We start from the raw sequence: 22,517 nt of genomic DNA on the forward strand, positions 1-22,517 counted from the left end.
AATACAGGAAAGCTTTATTTAATTACATTCGTGTTGTTGAACAAAATGATGTGACATAATTTACCAAGGGGGTATTTTATGCAACTGATTTTAAAGTCCAGTATCAATATTTCTGATACATTATTGTTTGTAAGAGTACAATAAAAAAGGATAAAAATGATTATATTTACATCGGTAATTCATGAATAGGTACTGTAGCATAACATGAAAATCACACTTACACAAACATTCACAAGATATTCATGTATTTGGAATATTAACATGAGATATCCCTTAATTCAAAATAGCAATTTTAGCATCTAACATCTCTCATCCCCACAATGTGTTGAAATACATTATTTCCTTGTGGAATAATCATTCCAAAGCTTGAAAACACACATCACAGTTACCCTATCACATATTCAAGCAGGAAAAAAATCCCAAAAGCTTAAAATATTTGTTTGGCAGGAGGCTCCACAAAGAATGCAATGCATGGGAAAAACAGTGTGTTAGTACCTTACCTTTCATATGCCAAGCTTACTATCTCTTGTCCTTACTCCTGCATACTTTCAGAAAGTATGGTTTTTGTTTATTTGCCTCAGCATAGACTGTACAAAAAAAGTATTACACAAAACGTGTCCATGCATTTAAGGAAGCACGAGGCTGAGGCCAATCATGTAAAATTTTCTATCTGCATGACCATTAACAGTTCTTGACTTCCATGATGAATGATTGATTCAAGCTGTAATCATTTGGAACACTCCAATTGTTTCTATTGGCTGACGGTGGCCAGGCATACATTGTCATCTCTCAACTTAAACCCACAAAATTCAGTATTGGTCATTTGGAAGGATATAATTGTTTTATGTAGGTGGAGAACTGATGCCACTGAGGTTGATGAAAAATCAAAGCAGGCTAGTAGGATTGTGGTTGTTGAAGAAGGGAATCAGATTAGAAATGAGGATACACCACCCACTCCAACAATATATGTAGGCCTGGAATAATTTTGCCCACCCCTTTGTCGAAAATGTGATTGCCAATAATTTCAAACCTCCCTATTAAAGTGTTGCAAGTCAATAGCATGATAGAAGCATCAAATGATGGTCATAACCGCAATTTGTATTTTTTAGGATGGTGGGGAAATGGTCCCATGTAGCCCAACACTAAATATTTATGCTCATCATGTCTTGCAACTTGCCTCTCTTTAGGAGGTAGCAAGGAAGGTGCTTCAGAGGACTGCTGACTCCCTTAAAATTCTTAAATGCTGATAAAAGCCAATATATGATAAAGAGTGTCAGAATTTACCATATTTGATGGCATATAAGACACTTTCCAAAATATGTGCGCAGAATCTTATTTTTCATGCACAGTCTAAAGGCTTTTCCGTGAACATACCCTATGGAAATGGGGATATATCTTAAATGCTGTCAAATATGGTAACGCTGTAAAATAAGTCGCCCTATTTGTTTTAAGGTATCCATTTTAAACAATAAAATAGCCCATTGATATATTTGATCACCTAATGTCCCATATTCAACCTTCATAAATGTTTCATTATCACATTCCTTGCTACCACCCTTAACAGTTTAGATGCTATTCATACCTTAAGATAGAACCTGGTTTTAGATTCTCAGATTCCAGGTTTATAGTTACTTATTATGAGGGAGGAGGGTAGGGAGGGGTGTGATCGATCCATCAACCTTAGGAACACCATCACCATCCACCACAGTATTTCCTCACACTTCAACCAAGTTCTGCGAGGACAGAGTTGAGGTCCTCCTGTAGCGTGACATACATTTCCTTCTGCTTTTCCAGCTCATCCTTTAGTCGGTCAATGTTGGCTTTTAACATGTAGTTCCCCTTCTTCAGGGCTGCTAGAGAGCTCTCATGCCTCTTAATCATCTGCTCAAAGCGGAAGGTCTTCTTCTCTGGTGGAGCCTTGGGGTCATCCTGCGGAATGGCTACGTCATCCTCCTCTTCGCTGGATTCCTCCTCACTAGATTCTTCCTCACTTGACTCCTCCTCTTCCTCCTCCACCTCCTCCTCCTCCTCTTCTTCCTCATCATCATCTCCCTCCTTCATCAGTTTTGCCATCTTGTCTACTTCCTTCTGGAGCTTCTTGTACTTGGTCTTCTCTGTTTTGAGTGTCTTTGTGAGCCGGCCATGCTGCTCCTTGAGGGCCTTCCTCTCTTTCTTGGCAGAGCCCTCCTTTTCCCTGTATGACTTTAGCTTTGACGCAAGCATCTTCATCTCCCTCTGATGCCTCCTCTCCTCCTTTGCCTCCTCATCCTCACTCTCCTCTTCACTGCCCGAGTAGCTCTCTTCTGTGTACTCCGACTCCTCATCCCCATCTTCCTTCTTCCCATCCTGCTGCTGCTGCTTGGGCAGCTGCTGGGCTGCTGCAGCTGCAACGGCTCTCGCAATTTCTTTCCTTGATGGTTGCTTTGTCAGTGGGATTACTTCACTCCCAACCACCACCACAGGATCTGTCTGGACGGCAATGGTACAGGATGGAGCCAAGGAACCACCCCCTCCCTTGCCCTTTGTTGCAGCCTCCAGTTTTTTCTCCAGCAACAGAGTCTTGTGCTCTTCATCTTCAAGGGTAGCCTTGGTCAGCTCCAGCCGCCTGCATACATCTTGGTACTTTTGCTGGTAGTCATAGGCAGTCTTTCCTGCGAGAGCCACCTGAGCCCTGAGGATGAAGCAGAATCAATATGTGATATGGGGTGTTGGTGCTAATATGTGTCATGATATCCAGCCATTGTTGCCTATCCCAGAGTTTGGTGTGATGAATGAGGGTGGATTCCACCTTATAGCTAAACTCAATGATGTACCAATTCAAACCTTCATTATTGGTTCCACTACCTTGACCACTGATGTTTTCCTTTGTTAAATCTGGCTCCCAGAAAAATCCATAAGGGCTTATAATTGGGGAGTCCAGAACAGATTCACTAGTTGGATTAAAACCCTCATTAATTACAAAGTTCTCCACACATTAGGATATACACAGCCACATTTGATATATTCCACATTTAAAAATTGCCATAAAGCAGCACTATGACCATGATACACTACATAATGTATTGACAGTGATACTTATTTTGTTTAGGCATACACTAAAGATGATGACATGTTTGTTTTACTAAGCTTTTTTAATTTCTATTTTGATTCAAATGTCATTTGAGGTTACTTGATGGCTGATCAATCTTGGACCACTTTGTTCAATTTTTTTAATGTCTTAATATTATTTATCTGCCCATCGTTAAAGATTTGAACTCACTTGCATCTCTCAAATAGCAGCAAGAAAAGAAAAGGTATTATCATCAACATTTTGAGATTGAATGCTAATTTAAAGAGGAAAAGTGCTCTACAATACTGTGGCTACTTCACTTAAAGAGCTTAATAATTTTACATATGTACAGGTGTTTTGTTGTGAAAAAATTCATGTCAAAATAGTGAAGTTAGTTAAGTGACAGGTTAATATCTAATTTTTGAATGAATAGATGTTTGAATATTAAAGCACATAAATGATGGAAATAAATTATGGATTCTGATGGAGGGTGAGGGACCAAAACAAAGGCATTTGTTAAAAAAAAGTAAAAGTAGATGTGAAAACAAAATATTCTTAGAAACCTGGAGATAATATACACTTATATTACAATGCCCTACAATTTTTAACCAGGATGGGTTTCAAAGGTGGGAATCGGGGATCTGTTGCCCTTGAAAGTGGTCCATGGGGAACCCTTCCTTCTTTCGGACCCTATAAAAATGTCCTGGTCCAGGGACTATTGACCACTTGGTCTGCAATGGATTTGGATAGGCATGTGCTCACTGATATTAATTTTGGAATGGTAATTGTATGTGAATCAGGTACAAAGGAAAGAGGAATGATAAAGGGAAGTCCACATTGACATTTGCCTACCATGGGTGAAAACACTGGAGAGATATTTTTCTATGTATATGTATTACTCTTCAAGTAAATATTGGATTGCTATTTGAAGAATATTTTATTATTAATAATGAAATTCTTGTTCACATTGTGGAATTATGTCACAATTCATCCCCATGCATATTCATATATTCTATGATATTGTCTGGAGACAACTGATATACAGATAAAATGTGGCATAATAGTTATTGTAATCTTTTCCTAGGACTCTCCTCTATGGTAAACATCTATCTTTCAGGTTAAAGCTGGTACCCTTTGACTTTGTCCATTCCATTTTTGTATCCGTTCATAATTCATTTTTAGACATTGATCCTTAAAATTGTCTGACTCTTCTCATCTCCAATTTCACAAAGCCTCCTCTCCCATTTCTCCCATTTCATCGCCTATTCACAAAGAAAAAGATTCAGTGCCCTTACTGCTCTATCCAAATATTATTCATCCCTATTCCTAAATATTACCCGTAATGTTGATCATAAAACATATTTCACTAACTAAAAGTGATTTAAATTGTAATAAATACAAAATTTAATATGGAACCAAATTGATTGTTAGTATGAGTGGTCAAGGGTAAGCTTATTTTTAAAGTAATTTGAGTGTTGGTGTTTCTAGGGTTCACCTGAGTGCATCAAGGGGATCTCCAATGCCTGGGATGCCACAGTCTGTTGCCTCCTTGAGTCGGTCTCGCTCCTCTTCAGCCTTCTTTGCCCTCTCCCTCTCCTTCTCCAGTTGCTCCTCAATGGCAAACACCTTTGCCTGAAGAAGCCGGTTCTCCCTCTCGGCTTGCGCCTTGTTTGCCAATTCCAGGGCAAGCATCTGCTTTGTGGACTGCAGGTCATCACGGACTTTATCAATGTCATCAAGCTCATCAGGCTCCACTACAGCTTCCTCCTCTGCCTGTTGGATTTGTTCCTCAATTGTCAACTGTCTTCGGAACTTGCGGAGACCTTAATGGGGAAATTCAAAGAATGACCAGTGAACCACAGCCCTTTTGGTAAGTGGTGCTTGGTATCTTGCCTACTATTTGTAAAGATTTAAATTACCTAATTTGCTTTCAAGGAAAAGAATTTGATTGTTTTTTCCTTAACAAACTTCACAGAGGGGAACAATGCAAGGATGACTTGCTTTTTAATTGAGTATTAAATAGTGTCCTATTTTTTTTGGCTATTATCCTTCCATATTTTTGGGGCATTATCTGTCAACTGTAGTTGACTTTTAATTCATCTTCTTCATGTAAAATAATTGTGACAGGAGCACCCAGAAACTTTATTAAGAGAACAATTTTTAAAATTATGGGTTTGAGAGCATGAAAAATGATTGAAGAAATGCCAAAAATGGTTATACATGATAAAAAAATATTTGTTTCACATAAATAAATAAATTTGTGTGTGTGTGCAATTTTAAAGGTTGATATTAAGTAATACATACTAATAACGAACTACTTAAACAGAAAAAGTTTTAATAGTAGTATTTGTGATTGGAAACACATTGTAGTGCCCTGGGTATTTATTTGGGCAAAATTGGCTAAATGTATTTCAATTATAACAAACCGAACGGTATTAGGGTTAACCCTGTGAAATTTATCCATGATGGAAAGGAAACAAACTATGCAAATTTCACTTGAATAGAGATTTATTCACACTGTGAAATCTCACGGTGAATAAATCTCTATTCAAGTGAAATTTGCATAGTTTGTTTCCTTTCCATCATTTCAATTATAGTTTAGTTATTTATATTTGGTGCTCTGTTATATGAATAATTTCTCACCAAATGCACTGGAAGGATTTAAACCACATTATTGTAACAAAAAAGTATTCTTTATGGAACAGATCAGGAACAATAGAATCAATCTATGAATACATATGATTTGGCCCACTCATCAATAAAATTGTTTTGTTGTCAAGTAGGTAGATCCATAGTTTCTGTAGTAATTTTAACGTAATACATACCATCCAGTACAGGTTTGCTTCGGTCATTTGTAACTGTTCTCTTGAGTTTTACTCCCTGTTGGATTTGGTTAAGCAGCTGATTGTGTATGTTCTTTTGCTCGGTCTCATAAACAAACTGGAATATTAAAACAATTTGATCAATTCCCACTAGCCATCCTTTCAGAAGTATGATATTGTACTCTTATAATTGTAGTTAATTTTTGTAACAAATAAGTTGAAACATATTAAAGTGTTCATTCATTTAGTTAATGGCAATATTTTTGACAAGATCTTTAGCATTAACAGATGCTCATTTATTGAAACACTCAATGTATTAGCCGATGGGAGGGAGCAGAGTATTTGAGATATGACTCAATAATATAATTTTATACTATTATGCAATTTTCTAAGAGCATTCATTAAATTCTCCAAAGATGTGAAACAACCATAAACAATTTGGTGAATGGAAGTCATCCATGCCATATAGTATATTGAAATTAAAAAAAGCAGGGAATTTAAATGTTATCTACAGTTCATAGAAAATGTGGTATATTATGTATGATATTTGCATGTGGTTTGAATACATCATTGTGTTATGGTATAGAGTCATTGATTTAACAGCAGATTCCAAAGTGTTTTAAGGTTCTGAGAATCTTTATTTAAATAATTTGTTTTTAATGCAGAATATTCTTTATTCTATAAAATAGCTATAATTGTTTACACACTCTTAATAGCATAAATAATAAAATGGGTAGATTCATGTGTTCCTTTGAGGTAACTATCCATACTGAGTAAACTGAGTAAAAACTATATTTCCATATAAAAGGGTGAAGAAAGTGTTTATACTTTGACACAGTAATAATGATTGCTCATTTATCATAGTTTTTCCAAGTTAGAGAGCCATAGGAGTGAAACTTGGTCATATTTTTAAGCCCATTCAAATAAGTAGCCTCTTTTCTGCAAATAAATTTGAAAAACATGCTGCATTTAAAACTAATTGCACTGATTTAGAGGCCACAATTCACTATTTAGTAGATAATATAATGCTTGGTGGACAGCAAATATTCAGAGAATGTGCCGGGCATATGAATAATATTAATTTTGAAATGTATTAAATACAAAAATATTGGTAAACAGAAACCTTGATGCTTCAGTATTTGTTTAACACCTAAGTGCTTCTAATGTTGAAAACTAAAACCATGTGCAATTTGTGAATGCACATGATAATGAAGTAGTATGTAGGTGACTCTTAATGTTCAATGAGGATAGATTAAGCCATGGGTAATTCTTGTTTGAGGTAATGTAAAACATGCATGTACATGGTAAGTGGGATTATTATTACCGGACAACTTTACTGCCTGTTTTTAATGTCTCATAAACAGGAAAATGTACCTCCATCATTGTCCCATTTCAGACTTGTGTAAAACAGTTTTGAGGTTCTTTATTGGATGGAATTTGATCAGAATATAGAAAAAAAGATTTATGAGGATCAGACAAAATTTGGTAAATTGAACTTCTGTCGTTTATACTCAAGAAACATTCCTCAAAGCCTCAAATCGTAGTAATGCAGCCATATTCTGCTTAAAGTTATGAATATGAAATGCCTGGAAAACAGTGGTGGGAATTGATTTTCTGTGTTATATTGTTTAGGATAAACATGAAAGGAAAAAATACCTTGGTGACAAAACAGCTAAAAAAGGAAAAAAGATAGGAATATGAAGATTTGAACATATATATTTTTATATGGAGTTCCATGTTTCCATGCATCCTTCATTAGTTGGTGTTAGTTCAGATTAAATGTAACCTATCTTAAAGTTGGACATGCATTAGATACCATAGCCAGTACATTGAAATAGCATACAGCCCTGGTGTAGGCATACTGCCAGCATAAACTTCAATAGAGCTATAATATGTACTGTAAAAGAAAATAAATTGGTAAGTGATGGGAGAAGAACATTTGAAGGGCGGTGTGGAGATGAGTATGTAAAGTAAAATGAAACGATGAAGGGAGAAATGTGAAGTGGTGCAGTAAAAGTGAGGGGAAAGAACTATAGAAATAATGTGGAAGAAAGCTGATATATTGGGAACATCATTAGACGTTAGTAATGACTTTAATTGAAGGAAAAATTAAGGGCAAGAGGAAGGCTAATGAAAGAGAACTGAGGAATATTTCCTGCTGACAACAGAAAATCGAAATATTCGAGAGTGGACTGAAAAAGGGCAACAGAGGGGCAAATTATAATTTCAAGTGTGAGAGATTAGAGAGATTTTTATGAGACGAGTGGTAATGAGGAAAGAGTAAGTGGCCATTGGGAAGAACAGAGAGTTGCAAGAGCCAATTTTCTGAGTGAAAAATAATGATATTTGTGAAATGCCGACACGTATCAGGAGTTGAACTTGTTTATGCCTCATACCTGTACATAATATTTCTCACTAAACTTTTGATAGGCAGTTTAGAGTCTTTGTAATAATATTTTCACGACAAAACATTGAACTCTGGGAATGAGTTTAATAGCCCAGGGCAGTGAGTCCAATCTAGAAAGGATTCCTTCTAGAATCCCCTCTGATATCTCCGACGCGTTCGTTTTGAAGCGTCAATTCGACAGCTCACCTTGTCGAATTGTTCGTCGTCCATGCACGGTACTGTCTCCTGGCCCTCCTCACATTCTGTCAAAAGCACGTCGCCGGAGTCCATGGCCGCGAGGGTGGGTGACCCAGAGGGCAAAACTTTCCCCGGAGAGAGGGCGGCCGGAGGCTATCGAGTTCAAGTCTTTGGCGTGGCGCATGAGGTACAACTGCCAACTTTTCGCGCGAAAAAATACGGGCGACTGCCAACTTTTCGTTCGAAAAATACAGAGGTTTGCCTATTTTTGTAGCGAACAATAAGGATAAAGAATAGTCACTAAAGCATGATCTGCTGTTTGGGTTTAAAGCACCTCTGGTTCAGCGGGGTTTAAGGAGGGGGAGATTTAAAACACACGGCTACGTTTTGTCCCTCCAAAGTTCCGAAGCGATTCGATTTTGCTGCCTCGAAATTCATTGAAAAAGGAAATAATTAAGAGGAGAAATTTGAGGATTATCAAGGGTTTACTATTTTTTTGGTGCTGAAAATAGTGTAAATGAAACTTAAATAACCCGATATTTGTAGTTTAAAATGTATTTAGAACTACATCAAGATAAGAGTCGCAGATGCTAACTCGTATTAATTAAATCCTCGGCTTGAATTGAGAAAAAAATTATTTTCTCGCTATTAACTGGCTTGACTCATATGAAAAAGTCATAACTGTTATTGTAAAACGCTATTATTACATTTCACATTTCTTAGTGCTTACTATAAAGAAAAGAGTACCATATTCGCTATGTGCACTGGAGATCATGGTTCACATCTTGTATAGTGTGGAGAGGCATTAGATGGCTAACCACGCAGAAGCAGCACTGAACCTTCATTGAAGAAAGAAATGTTTATTCTTTTCACTTATTTCTAGCTCGTATTCAGATATCGCTAAAAATAATGAAATTTTGTTTAACTCTTTTATTTCTCGCAACATCGACTTACGTAATTTTAAGTGCTGTTTGCCTGGAGTTAAGCAGGTTTATGCCCATAAACGCAGGACTATGAATGGACTTTGACTAAGACATCTAATGGTTTGTCATTATCAGTAACCAACAGCCGTATTTACCTCGGTTTTGGTTAGATACGTGCATAATAATTGTGGCATGCAGTGAAACGGGCAAAATTAGCTGTCTTTATTGCTCCTCCGAGGTGCTGCACGCGGAAAACCACAAGGAAACGCTCACAATTTCACTCGACAACCAACACAGTTAAAACCCTTTGATGAATATGATCGGTTCAACATGTGATGTTCAAACACCTACGACAAATTGCGAAAATAAAATCACTGGTTAACTGTCGAGAAGGTGGTCAATGATTTTGTCTCGCTGTACGTTTGATCTGTGTGTCTTTGTAGGCCATCATTTCGATCAATGTTTTCTAATTTCGAAGATCTTAGTTTGAATATGATGAAATAAATGTGCGAGCAAAGAGATGGTGTCGCAGAAAGGAATCATATTTCAGAATTTATTTCATTGGGTAATTATAATCACATCTGTTGAAGACAAAATTCCATTATGACGAAGAGGTAATTTCGTACGTGTCTGTGAACATAATTGCGTGCAAATTACCTTGGGATTGCAAACAAAGATGTTTTGAAGGACTGTTTTTTGTTATAAACTTTTCCATATGACAATGAAAGAGTAGCATCGGCGTAGTCTTTCGAGAATTTAAAATTGATTGCTCTTTTTCCGAGCGCTGCCACCGTGCCTACCTGTCCTTTGGCCTTCACTTGGGGCAAAAGTGGTTTGCTGCGGTCGTTGCATTGGACGTGCTTCAACTTGATTCCGTCCTCCACCTCCTTCATCATCTCCGCCCAGTCGGGTCTCCGCCTCGGCCGACTCCGCAGGGCCTCCAGCCGGGCCTTCGCCTCCGCAGTATTTGCCACCCGCTCTGAGGTTCCGGGGAATCGAACGATAAAATGCATTACCATCAAAATATAACGCGCTCGTTTTTATAACAGAAGAAGACGAGTAAAATAACGCCATTTGTTTTTTACCTTATTTAGAGAATTTATCCGATAGTAGAATTTCTGGGGCCGTCGACTCGACGGAAGCAAGGAAATTGCTTCTAAATCATGTTTGGGCGCCTCAAGATTTCGTAGAGAAGATTTGAGAACATTTTGGCAAAAATGAGTATTGAGATTTTTCGTCTTATTTTAATTCAAGTTAGAAGCAAGTACAAAAAGCAGTTATTTCTTAATTTATCGGGTGAAAGAAATCACAATATGGGAAAGTTTTTTCTCGATGAGCATGTTAGAATTTTTTTTATAAATTGTTAGTTCGTTTTTTATATGCATGATTTCACACAAATGGTATTGAACTTTTATCCAATAATTTGACACTCGTAATTTCTTATTACGTTTTATGATAAACATGTTTAGTAACGATCAGCCCATCATGGGCAGTGCGTGACCACAACTCTTTACATATTGTGGATACGTACTTTATGTGGATGCAAGCCCTGCCACACACCTTGCTGTTGTATCGCAAGTTATCGTGTCATTGTAGATATGTGCGCTTCTTTACCGCCAGTTGATCATACGGACCTGCATGCGAGTCTTTGATTGAGGATATTAATGGAATGATTGCACAATTTTATGCCTATAATGAGCATGAAAAGCATAGTGTTCAATTATGAAGGGCATTATTTCAAAGATGTTTTGCATCCGTTTTAAGGTAGTTCTCTTCTGGATTATGACATTCATCATAAAAATAATCAACCTTATTTTAATAGGTGAGGTTACAACTCACCCCAAAGCTAGCTTTAAGGTGTGAGAAATGCACACAATCAGGGAGGGGGGCAGAGTTCCTTTTCCAAGTGGCAAAAATCGGTTTCGCAAGAAATAATGGTAACCAGAAATTCTGATCGCTTGGATGTCTTATATGGGATTGTCAAAGGGATCACCCGGGATTTGAAACCGGTAACCTATCGTTAGAGGCCGACTGTACCATCTATTGGCCAACAGCGCCTCCTCGGAATACGAGGTAATTGGAACAAAATATAAAAGTGACGAACAATTCGCCGGGATCTTTTGGAGCTTTAAATGTCTTCAAATTTCTCTGGGGATATAATCAGATCATCAGCGAGCACCTCTTCATACCCGTCGATTAGCATAGAAAAATCAATGCCATTTTATTGCGAATGGCAATACTAAACGAACATTTTCGAAGAACAGCCTATGGCCAAATGGTTTATGGGTTCCAAAGATATGTCATTTATTTTCCACATCGTTTCCTCTACATTTTAGGCGGGATCTTCTGGTAGTGAAATGGGAAAGATAACGAAGTTTATGGGGTTGAATTCAAGGCTGCGGCCAACACGAGCGGCTGAGAAAGCCGTCGACGATGATACTTGCACTGAAAATTCGTTAGATCTGCAAGTATAGAAATGTCCTTCCTCTTTATAATAAAATGATATGTGCAGTGTATAATGGAATATAAATGTTGCATATCACGTGCAGAAAATGGAAAAATTGAATCTTTAGGATGACTTAAAGTACCCTACATAAGGTTTTATTTCGATTTTATATTAAAGACGTGTATTTTAGGGTGAAGATTTTGATTTTTCTGTTAAAATTTACTTACCAAATAATGTTTTCGTCGAATTCTATTAAAATCATGGAAATTAAGGGAAATATTCAGAGGCTATGTTAATAAAAATAAGGGTTTCCACAATATATAATTTAGATAGTGTTAGAACTATAATTAGGCAAGTAGTCTGAGTTCAGGAAGAAGATGGATGATCTTTCTGAACTCATTTATATATGCACACCCCTACTAAAAATATTTGGATCTTATCCAACTCTTTTGGCTTCCTTTCAGGCCTTGATCGGCTTTCTTTTAATTTATTTTGCTCATACAAATTTTCTGTTTGAATTTGAAGAAGTGGGTGTTTTCCAGTCTTTAGTAGCAGAAAATAGGTATATGAAAATACGTTCAAGGACAAAAATCAAGGTTATGGGTCCCAAATTTTAACAGTGTTGTTCTTTAAGGGTTATGCCATATATCAATTTTTTATTTATGTAAAGCTGTCAAACTAGTTCTCGGCGGATGTAATTACGAATCCAAGGAGGGAAGTGTTCGTACTATCTGTAGGAAACGATCACGATTATAAGGTTTCGTTTGAGAAGGTAACAAAAGAAGGGAGATTAGTAGCAAATATTTACGCTCATTTTACTGCTTGAGTGTGTATTGGATTTGTGTTCGGGTCTCCTCATTTGCGAAAGCAGCTGCTACATTGATTAATCTCCTCACCAACCAATTATTTTGGTGAACTGCGGAGTTTTTTCTCGTTAGACGCAAAAGAAAGTGGTGAAACTATTTTTGTTAGAAGTATTAATATAATTTGAGATCTATTTGGTAACTTCCTTGATACGAGATTCAAAACCTCTACAAAATTCTTTAAAATTTAATTTTAAGATGTTAAATTTCGTTTACTGTTAAGAGAATCAGCAGTTGTTTTCGTAAGGTAACTTAGCACTGAAGCAATGCCATACGACAAATGTTTAATATCGGCGTTATTATATAAAATCATTAAAAAAAATTAGTTAAATACGTTTTTAGCAAAGATTAGTCAAAGGATTAGCATGGATTATGACAACAAAGTTTTTTCAGTAAATACTTATTTCAGAGGGTGGAAATGTGGGTAATCAAACTCATTATCCTGTGCAATTACGTTGAAAGCAATTGCGATTATCCATATATTGAATTTAAAAAAATTGGATACGTCTATACGTTTCTTAATATTGAAAATTAGAAGAAATAATAGTTTCCGTCTGAACAATGTGGGACGTGGTAGTGTAGTGGGTAAAGCGTTGAGATACTGACTGGAGGATTCGATACGGGTTGGCCCCTTTGGGCACCCTCAGCTTCCCGGTAGTATAGTTTTAAGATAGCGCTAACCTCATTTATAAAACCAATGATTGGCAAAATGAAAGGTGTAGATTGATACAGGATATCATTTAAGGTTTAGTGATCATTTTAAAGCTGATCGTGGAAGCATTTTTAATCAGCTAAAATAACTATTAATGGAACTCCTTATCAAGTTACGTTACCTTGCAAACGAGAGGGTCTTTAAATGTTACCGGATAAATAATCATTATTTTTACAGAAATGCAAAACTATTTATTTAAAATTTTAAAAGTTATTATCTGCTTTACTATTGTCCCATATTACCAAGCTGACAGTGAAATCATCATTAATGAGTTCGGATGAGCTGATTCCCTTAATATATTTGCCCTGTAAGTACAATGAAATGTTTTGTTTTTAAAGTGATGCATGTATATATTCTTGCTTTATTCATCTTTGCTCAGTGGTTTTTATTTCATACGAACTCTCCAAAATACTTCTAAATGTATGATAACAGGATAGCTTATGTTCTGTAGCATGTCCCTGAATTTTAAGGGTGGAAAGTTTCCCTTCGTCATTCCGAGTCTCCAAATGTGAGACTGATATATGGGAGACGAATGGATTGCTATTTTTCAACGCCACCGAAGTCGGACGCATGCATTCCTTTAAGTATCCTGTTGGAATGTTATTCGTTTAACGTGCACCTAATTTGTTGTTTCATTTAGTTTCGCCTTACATGTGAATTATAAATCTCATTAATTCAGCGTTCGATGGAATACTCGCGAAGCGGTTTACAGCCGTTGGTGTTCAACAAAATGTCTTTTATCGATGGTGAAACAATAAGCCCTTGACGGTCAATTAATCTCAGAATTTCGATTTATTTAGGGGAAAACAGTCCTCATTTAGATAAATCACAGCCGCGTGCCGATTTCATTGAAGGTCTCGCACTCACTCGCCGCGGCGGACTCATGAATGAGCGAGCCCCTTGGAGAGGTATCTTCCCACCAAATTGCGAAAAGTCTTCCTCCTTTAAATCCACTCGTGATTCTTTATCTCCTTCCCTCTCTCGGCCACGCTCGCCTTCCATTCCGATTCCTCCAATGTTCTCGCGGCATTCTCTGCGCGGCGCTGATGCTCATTTATTTCGGGAAGAACTGCTGCAGCGACCGATGAAATCCCCCGCCTCGTCCTCGTTCCTCCTCCGTGTTCCAATTTCAACACCCCGCCCCTTCCCATCCCCTTCCTCTGTGATCTATCCATGGGACTCCCTCTCCTACGCGTTCGTTTCCCTTATTCCTCGCCACGATTTCCTCCGTCTTTCTAGTTCTTCATGCCTGCACGACTGCTTCTTTAACATGTTTCTTACGTAATTTTGAGAAAATTCTGTTGAAATATACGTATGGATTGAGTTGAGGCTGTTTTATCTATTGAGGAAAGGTGGGTAATACGGACGGTGTACTCCATTTGAAGTGTTCACAACATACAGTAACTGTAACACTCAAGTAGGGATCTGGATAACTCTGAATGATGATGCTACTTCCAGGATACGAACCCGTACTCTTAGGGCGATAAAATAGGGCACACAAACAAACGCAACCACCCGATACCCTATTTGGAATTGACTTTGTGATTCAGATCTGGAAATTCCCGTGCATCCCATGTGTCCACGAAAGAAAATCTGCTACAGCATATTTGTATTCAGTTCCTGAATTGCGAGTTTTGGAATTTTCATTCCTATCGTCGCTCTTTGCCAATGCAAATTCTTTGAAGCTATCAAACGCTTTTTCCTGGTTCTGATGAACTTTTAATATTAAATGTACGCCTTTTTACATCTTTGATTATCTTGAATTTTATCGGTACCGTTGAATAAGTATTCCAACAAAATATTGTTGGAAGAGATTAGTTATTAATGAGTGTAATTTGCCGTCAACTCAATTCCATGAGGAAGCCTGTAACATCTACCCACCCTTTCCTCATGCGGTGACTTTAGGTTGTGCCGAAAATGTTTCGAACACTATGGGAATTGATTTGATATATTTTAGTGCTTTTGCTCACCTCTCGGGTGTTCACGCAAGTGAAACGGGCATCTTGCGATCTTTGTTATGAGAGGGACCATTAGTAAATGGGGAGTGGTGTCGTGCAATACCACCGTGATCAACCCGAAGGATGGTTTGATAGGCGAGGGTAGAGCTCATCTAATAATATATGGCAAGTGAAAGCCACACATTAGGGTTCAATTTCCTTTGCCACATGTGGTTTTCCGTCAAAATATGACCTCCAGAAAACAACTCACAGCTTGGGCGAAGCAGAGGGTGCGTCGCGCGCTTGAGTGGCGTAGTTGCATTTGTTAGCGTTTCGAGATATACTATCGTCGTTGTCACAAAGTAATTAACATCATCTCGAAATTTTCGAAAGAGCGTGCAATACATTGGTAATGGATGAAGTAATGGATGAGGTTCTAAGCGACGGATGGAATTCGCTGTCACAACATCATGGAAGAAATTGGTCTAATCCTTTTCCTTGTACTTAAAGATTTCGTTAAGAATTCGACTAGCTTCAATATAATTATTCTTCTTAGTCATTAAAATGATCATTAGAATTGATTGGAAGTTGAGAAAGTTAGTATCAATTACATTAACGTAAGACAATACAGAAAATTAATTTTTATCCAAATGATTCTACATAATCTTTACTTATAGGCTTACGTTTTAAGTCACACCAAAAGGAGGGAAGGTGTCCATTAAAGTGCGGCATTGTAGGAGCAAGGATCACAGGAAGTGTTACATTTAACGGATAGTGTCCGATTTTGCACGGTTAACTTGACAATTCCAAATAAAATTATGTCTTTTTGCACTCGTCGTGGTTGTTTCGATATTCAATTTTACCCTTGACGAGAACTGATTGATGCATAATAGTACAGGGGTGGTTAAATGAGCAGGAGTAACGTAATATTATTGAGACGTGTACATATCTGACTTTACGTGATTGATGACTGATAGGAAAATACTAAAACCATGTGCTGTTATACCTGGACGTGCCACTAACATAGTTTTTCATCGTAGTATCACCTTGATTAGGTAATCTCGCTCTTCTGAATATCTTATTTCATCGCGGTTACCTCCTCTCATTAAGTTATAGTTTTTAGGTTGTGGGCTACAGGTTGCTTACCTACAACTAAAGAACGTTTGGCAGTTCAAAATGAAAAGAATACATTCAAATGTAGTTCTTTCAATTTAGCTTCTAAAGAACTCGATAAATTTTCTGAAATGGGTCTCATTCTTAAAACTGAATATTATCCTTTATTTCCATGGTAGTTTTTATCTAATCGTTATTTAAATTCAATTGGACCATCAAGATTGTTGTACGACTTCTTTTTTCATATATATGTATATTGCACGTAGTTTTGCGTAATAATATTTACCAACTTCGTACAGGTGAACTACGATACGTTTGAGTTGTCTGAACATTCAAAGCAGTTGTGCCCCTGATATATAGGCATAATTCGAACACATATGATATTCCTTAGCCTAAACTTCAGGATACTACTATCCACGCCTATTGCCTATTTGATAATTGCTGCGAGTGTGCATTGGCGATTCGAAAAGTAAGGTCCCCTATTTTATTTTCATAAAAAATCAAATTTATTCTCAACTTTGCGTACACCGTTGGAAAGTTTGAGAATTTAGCTATTTTTCTACATAGTCGCCTCGATGACCATCACTTTTTGCATCCTTGTAACCAGCTTTTTAACACCGGCTTCGTGACGCGGCGGGAGAAAGGTACGACGCCGGTATTAAAAAGCTGCTTACAGGGATGCAAAAAGTGATTGATCGTCAAGGCAACTATGTAAAAAAATAGCTAAATGCTCAGCCTTTCCTGCAATGTACACAAAGTTGAGATTAAATTTGATTTTTCATGAAAAAAATAGGAGACCTTACTTTTCGAATCGCCCTCGTACATACTCGTAAATGTCATGTTAGACCCTGAGGATTGCAGTGGGTGAAAATTGAATAGCATAAAGGATAGATAAATTGAGTTTTTTAAATGAACGAAATCAAATCAATGTTGCAATCTCAATTCACCTTAATTCATCATCGTATCATCGTAATTCATATTTACTTTCGGCCAGGGTGATTTGAAGATATTTTTGTGGCTAAAATAATTGCAACTTGCCTCATCACACTTATCGGATTCATGAGGACGACATCGATTAGGTATATAGGATATTTATGACATAAATATTTATAAATATATCCGTTAGTATACCCATCACCCCAATTTTATATCGAAGGTGCTGATAATCGAATATTAGTAAACCTATTTTTTCATTCCTACGCGGCATGTTTTGACATATACATATATGACGCAGCGCAATCTGCATAACGTAGTACCGCACATCTATGCACGCGTCCTCACGATGTCATATCCACATGAATGTTGGCTTGAGATCGCAATGGTTATCCAAGGATTGGGCATTAGTTTTAAAATCTTCAGTGGTGAATTTTGGTAATTGTTGATGTAACGAGCATTACACCAATACGCAGTGTGCATATTTAATGAGCGTCATTAAATTTTAAGTAATATCTATCTTCAAAATGAATGTTGGTTTAAATAACAGTCATTTCAGCCGGCAAAAAGCTGCAGTCAAAAGCAAAATTTTCGAAGGTTATGGTTTCTAGCCCAATGAAAATGAAAAAAAAACAAACTGCTGTTGTTTTTATAGTAATATTAATGCAGTAATTAATCAAAAATATGGCAACAAGCGATGGTAATCATCCAATAGGAAAATGAGAATCATGCCAAACCTCATTCTCGGAGGCACAACGCACATACATCTTACTTCAGTTTTAAGTTAAATGTATTTTGTAAATTTTAAGTTGTGGTAAATTATAAAGTTCGATAGTCCTGCAGTTATATTCGTACGCTCTCAGCTAGTAAATATATGTTTTCATCCGAATAAGGCAACAAATTTTTCTTAGGTTTAGTTATGTTTATTTGGCTTTCGCCTCTTTCGTTGGGTCTCCATGGACTCTTATCTTCCATCTCCAACCTTCTCCCATATCCGTCTCTCCCGTCTTCTTTCTTTTCATTTCTGCTCTTGACCGCTCTCGCAGATGTCTTCCGCGTGTTTGTTTGTGTGAGTTCGGCGAGGCGGTTTGCTAACAGAGGTTTCCTCGCGCCGAAGTGGGGGGGGGGAGAAATAGGAGGGGCGTGTGGATTGCAGCCTCAACGCTGTTGTTTCTCCCCCAGTCTTGTCTTTCTTCGATGACTCACAGTCCCAGAATAGGGTGGGGACACTGCGTCACAGGTCTCGATAACATGCCCCGCCATCAACACCAAACTACTTCCGAAAACCCTCCTCTCCCGCTCTACCCCCCTACCCACCCCCGCTCATCCACCCTCCTTGCAAATCCTTAAAACTAATCCTGAGAGAACAAGATTGGGCCTATTCATATCATCGTGTATAATCTTTATCAAGGAATCGATTGCGATGGAAGCAAAGCAGATCCGAGTATCTTCTTTGGTGAATCGATTGGATTGGTACGACGGGATTTATCATACGGAAATCCTTATCAAATTTGATTCTCGTGCTTCCGTTACTGATGAAAATCGCGTGCTATCACTTCCTTTCTTTCTCACACCAACATTGAGTCCTCTGAGATTGAATATGGAAGGTAAAACAACATCGACAAGAGAAAACTACGTCGCTAAAGTGATGCTAACTCGCATTTTCTTATTATTATTGAGAAGATACAAAAAATGTATAAAAAATTTTTTCATTAAAATAAAAAAATTCAATTGCTTTAAATTAATAGAACAAAATCTAGATTTTTAGGTTTAGGATTATTATTTCTCATAACAACTGATTGTTTATACTCAAATTTAGATCCAATTCATGCACGATCATTCCTTATGAATTCGTAACATGCTTCCAGGGTAGAGTAATTGTGGATTTTTCTACCGTGCGTACTGATATTATTAGAGATGCTGGCGTTTGATATTTAGTGACACTTTTATATTTTTGATGGAAGCCATCAATCATAAAATGTTTGACCTTCAGGAATCATATTTGGCGAAGGAATCATATTTGAACAGAATTGAATCAAAGCCGAGTTCGAATGAAAATCAATTATGTTTGATTGCCAAATTCCAATTGGAACTTTTAACTACCAGACGAAGAATTCGCCAGCGATGGTATTATGCGAGTCAATCAAATCTCACGCCCTCAATAGGGCCCGTCTCCTCCCTCCCACCTAGCCGCATTTGACGATTCCTCCTCCCGGCCGAATCACCCCTCTCTCCCTATTCTCCGTCGTCCTCTCCACCCTCTGCCGGAGACTGCCTCCCGCGCCGCCTCCCCGCCGGCCAACCAGCCGACTGCCCCACATATTACTCGGCCGCGCGCATTCTCGAGCGACCTTACGGCCGCGCGTCGGGAATAGAGGCAGGCCGCCCTCGGCGCCTGGCCTTCGGCGTGGAGTGGATTGGTCAGACGGGAGAGGGGGGGGGGTGAGCCTCCCCCTCTCCATACACCCCACCTGTCTCGCCTCCACCGACCGCCCTCCCCTTCCGCAACCCATAGAGTCGGCCGCCTCACAGCCCCACGCATTCTAGTCGAGCTCGACTATCGAGGAAGATACACATTATCAAAGACCATTTGCGCCTCCAGGAGTATCTCGATTCATTCCGGATCGTGGGACGAGTAGACCGCATGTGGCTAGTCATTGTGGTATCCAGGCTCTACATCGGAAAATTACGTTCTGTGTTCATTAAAATTGGTGGCCCTTCGGATGAATTGGCGGCTTTTATCATTCAGTAAATTTGATAAAGTTTTATGACTTAACTGTTACGATAATTAGGGTTTTATTCTGCGTCCCTTGACAAGGTTCGCTCAAGAAAAATATTGATCATAGCCTACTCCATAGCGTTTGGATAACATAACTTGCACTTCTCAACTTAAAGGCTCGGTCCTTGAGAAATAGTGCGATCAGAGAATAGCATGGGCAAAGCCTCAAGAAGGACGTATTTCAATAGATGCAACGTAAACGTTCAAGCCTTTGTGATACATTTTTTAATTGACGAAACAAAAAACTGAATAGTTCATTCTTAAGGAGCTTAAAGATTCTCGTATTTGATGGATACAAAGTTGATGCATGGGAAAAATGTATGGAAGAAAATATCAATATTTGTTTTCTGTCTCTTTAAGCAGGGGTTCTACTCGACCATGCCAAATATCAGGAAGCTTATTAAATGACCAATGTGCCGTAAAGCGGTTAAATGCTTAGGTGTTACCCTTACTCACGACTTCTCCTGAGTGAATTATACGAGGAATATCTAGACAAATTGGCAAAAAATTCGGATTTATTGGAAGAATGTTGGGAAACAGTGACGAGAAGGATTAAAGATCAATGTAATTTAAGTTTTTCACTAGTTAAGCTCATATAGAATATGATGCTAGTATATCAAAGCGAATTAGATGAGTGTTGAGGAGCTAAATTTGTAAAACCTTGTTATGATAAATTGAGTAGTGCATCAAGATCTTTGGAGGAGCTAGGTTGGAAATCACTCAATGGGCGAAGGTTAAAGTACAGATTTAATCTCTTGCATACATCGGAAACAGCTCTATTTGGTAATGATGTCGTAAATATATTATTTTCCCCATCTTTATTCGGTATTAGAGGGAATGCCAATACAATTAGAGAGATTAAGTGTAGAACAGATTGATTTAAGATTTAATTTTTCACACTAGCGATAAGGGATGAAAATAACTGTATCTGACCACGTTAAGGGGGAAAGAATTTTTCTTTTTTCATTCTAAGTAGCCTAGAATGTTGTGATTATATCTTCTAACCGTAGTTGTTGTCCTTCATCTATTATATTTTTTTGTACCATTCCTTGAAGTGTATTTCACTTAGATACCGTAATGCTTTTACCTGGTATCATAATCTACATCATTTGAATTATTTTACATGTTCATACTATTTTAACCAAAAATAAAAATAAACAGTATTTTTGATGTTGTTTGCCTAGGGGTTGAGACACCCTCTGCCATTCTAGCGGTGACTTGCAGGGTACCATGTACGAACCAAAAATAAATATGAATAGTGAGGTTTCTGCAAATAAATTACGCTCACCAAATTTGTTTTTTTTGCTAGAGAGAGCTTTGAAAGCAATTTTACGACTCCTGATGCCAGAGACCCTATTCCAAGGAGGCACGGAATATGGGAAGTGCTTTTTTTTGGGGATTTTTCACCCTAAATACGGCGTGATGTCAAATGTGGCTCATAATCGCGTTCCGTCCATATATTATTTTTTCTCCACCTTCTGCGACTCTCAGCCCTTGAGGCAGCGCCAGCGTAAACGAAATGAAAGACTTCTACCAATTACCTCCCCTATTGAAGTTCTGGCTTGACAAATCAGTACTCTGCTATGCTCTTGAGAGTCTATATAATGTCAAGAAGGAAGTGAGTTTTGGAACATATCAATCTTTCAAAGGTTATCATTAAAGTCAGTTTTTATCCAGTCTCAAACAGCTGTTAATGTACTGCGCATCGTGTAAACTTCCTCCTGTTTGCATTAAATTCTTTCCTTCTTTAGGTCTTCATCCATCTACCAGTCTTCATGTCGTTTAAAAAGCCTATTCCTCTCCGGCCTTCGAACTCCGAACCCCTTGGACGGATGTCTGGTGTGAGTACTGCTTTATATAATTTTTAATCGATAATTTGTTTATTTAATCCGAGTTGGATTAGACGGTGGTGTCCACTATTCTCCCGACTGAGGGGTCGAAAACTAGCCGAGGGCACTTGACAACGATACAACGATGCGCATCTGACCGTGCGGAAGGAATTGGTCTCCTCCTCCCGAGGGAACTCCCAGGAAGCTCGGGGGGGGGGGGGGCTCAATTTCAAGGCCACTCGCTCGTGTCGTTGAATAGGTGCACCGACGGAGGAGAGCACAGCTCAGTTAACGGCGTATTGATTCCTTTGAGATAAGGGAGCGAGTCCCCGATCGGCTTATTGCAATCTGATTCGTGTCCCCCTGAGGCCTTTGCAACCTCACGGTTCCACTGCTTCATCACCCGCAAGACGCTCACAAGTCAGCCGCGGGAAGATCAGGTTAGCTCACGTACGCAAATCTCTAGCGTGCTGTTCTTGTGGTGACCCGAGTCAGCTGACTAAACGGACACAGTGGGGGGAGGAGAG

At 38.2% G+C, this 22,517-nt stretch overlaps 1 protein-coding gene across 2 annotated transcripts in view; it reads right to left on the reverse strand.

The window, feature by feature from the left end:
* The window catches only part of LOC139694450 (calponin homology domain-containing protein DDB_G0272472-like), a 59,939-nt gene continuing 37,422 nt past the window's right edge, over positions 1–22,517 (reverse strand). For both annotated transcript variants that reach the window (XM_071593042.1, XM_071593041.1), the window contains 4 exons: positions 10,179–10,357; positions 5,875–5,989; positions 4,545–4,872; positions 1–2,671 (listed from right to left, as the gene is read on the reverse strand). In XM_071593042.1, the coding sequence (XP_071449143.1) occupies positions 1,723–2,671; positions 4,545–4,872; positions 5,875–5,989; positions 10,179–10,357 (1,571 nt within the window). In that variant the 3' untranslated portion in view covers positions 1–1,722. The remainder of the gene's footprint in view (positions 2,672–4,544; positions 4,873–5,874; positions 5,990–10,178; positions 10,358–22,517) is intronic.

The sequence above is a fragment of the Hetaerina americana genome, unplaced genomic scaffold, assembly GCF_022747635.1.
Source record: "Hetaerina americana unplaced genomic scaffold, ioHetAmer1.1.p SCAF_5, whole genome shotgun sequence".
NCBI lineage: Eukaryota > Metazoa > Arthropoda > Insecta > Odonata > Calopterygidae > Hetaerina > Hetaerina americana.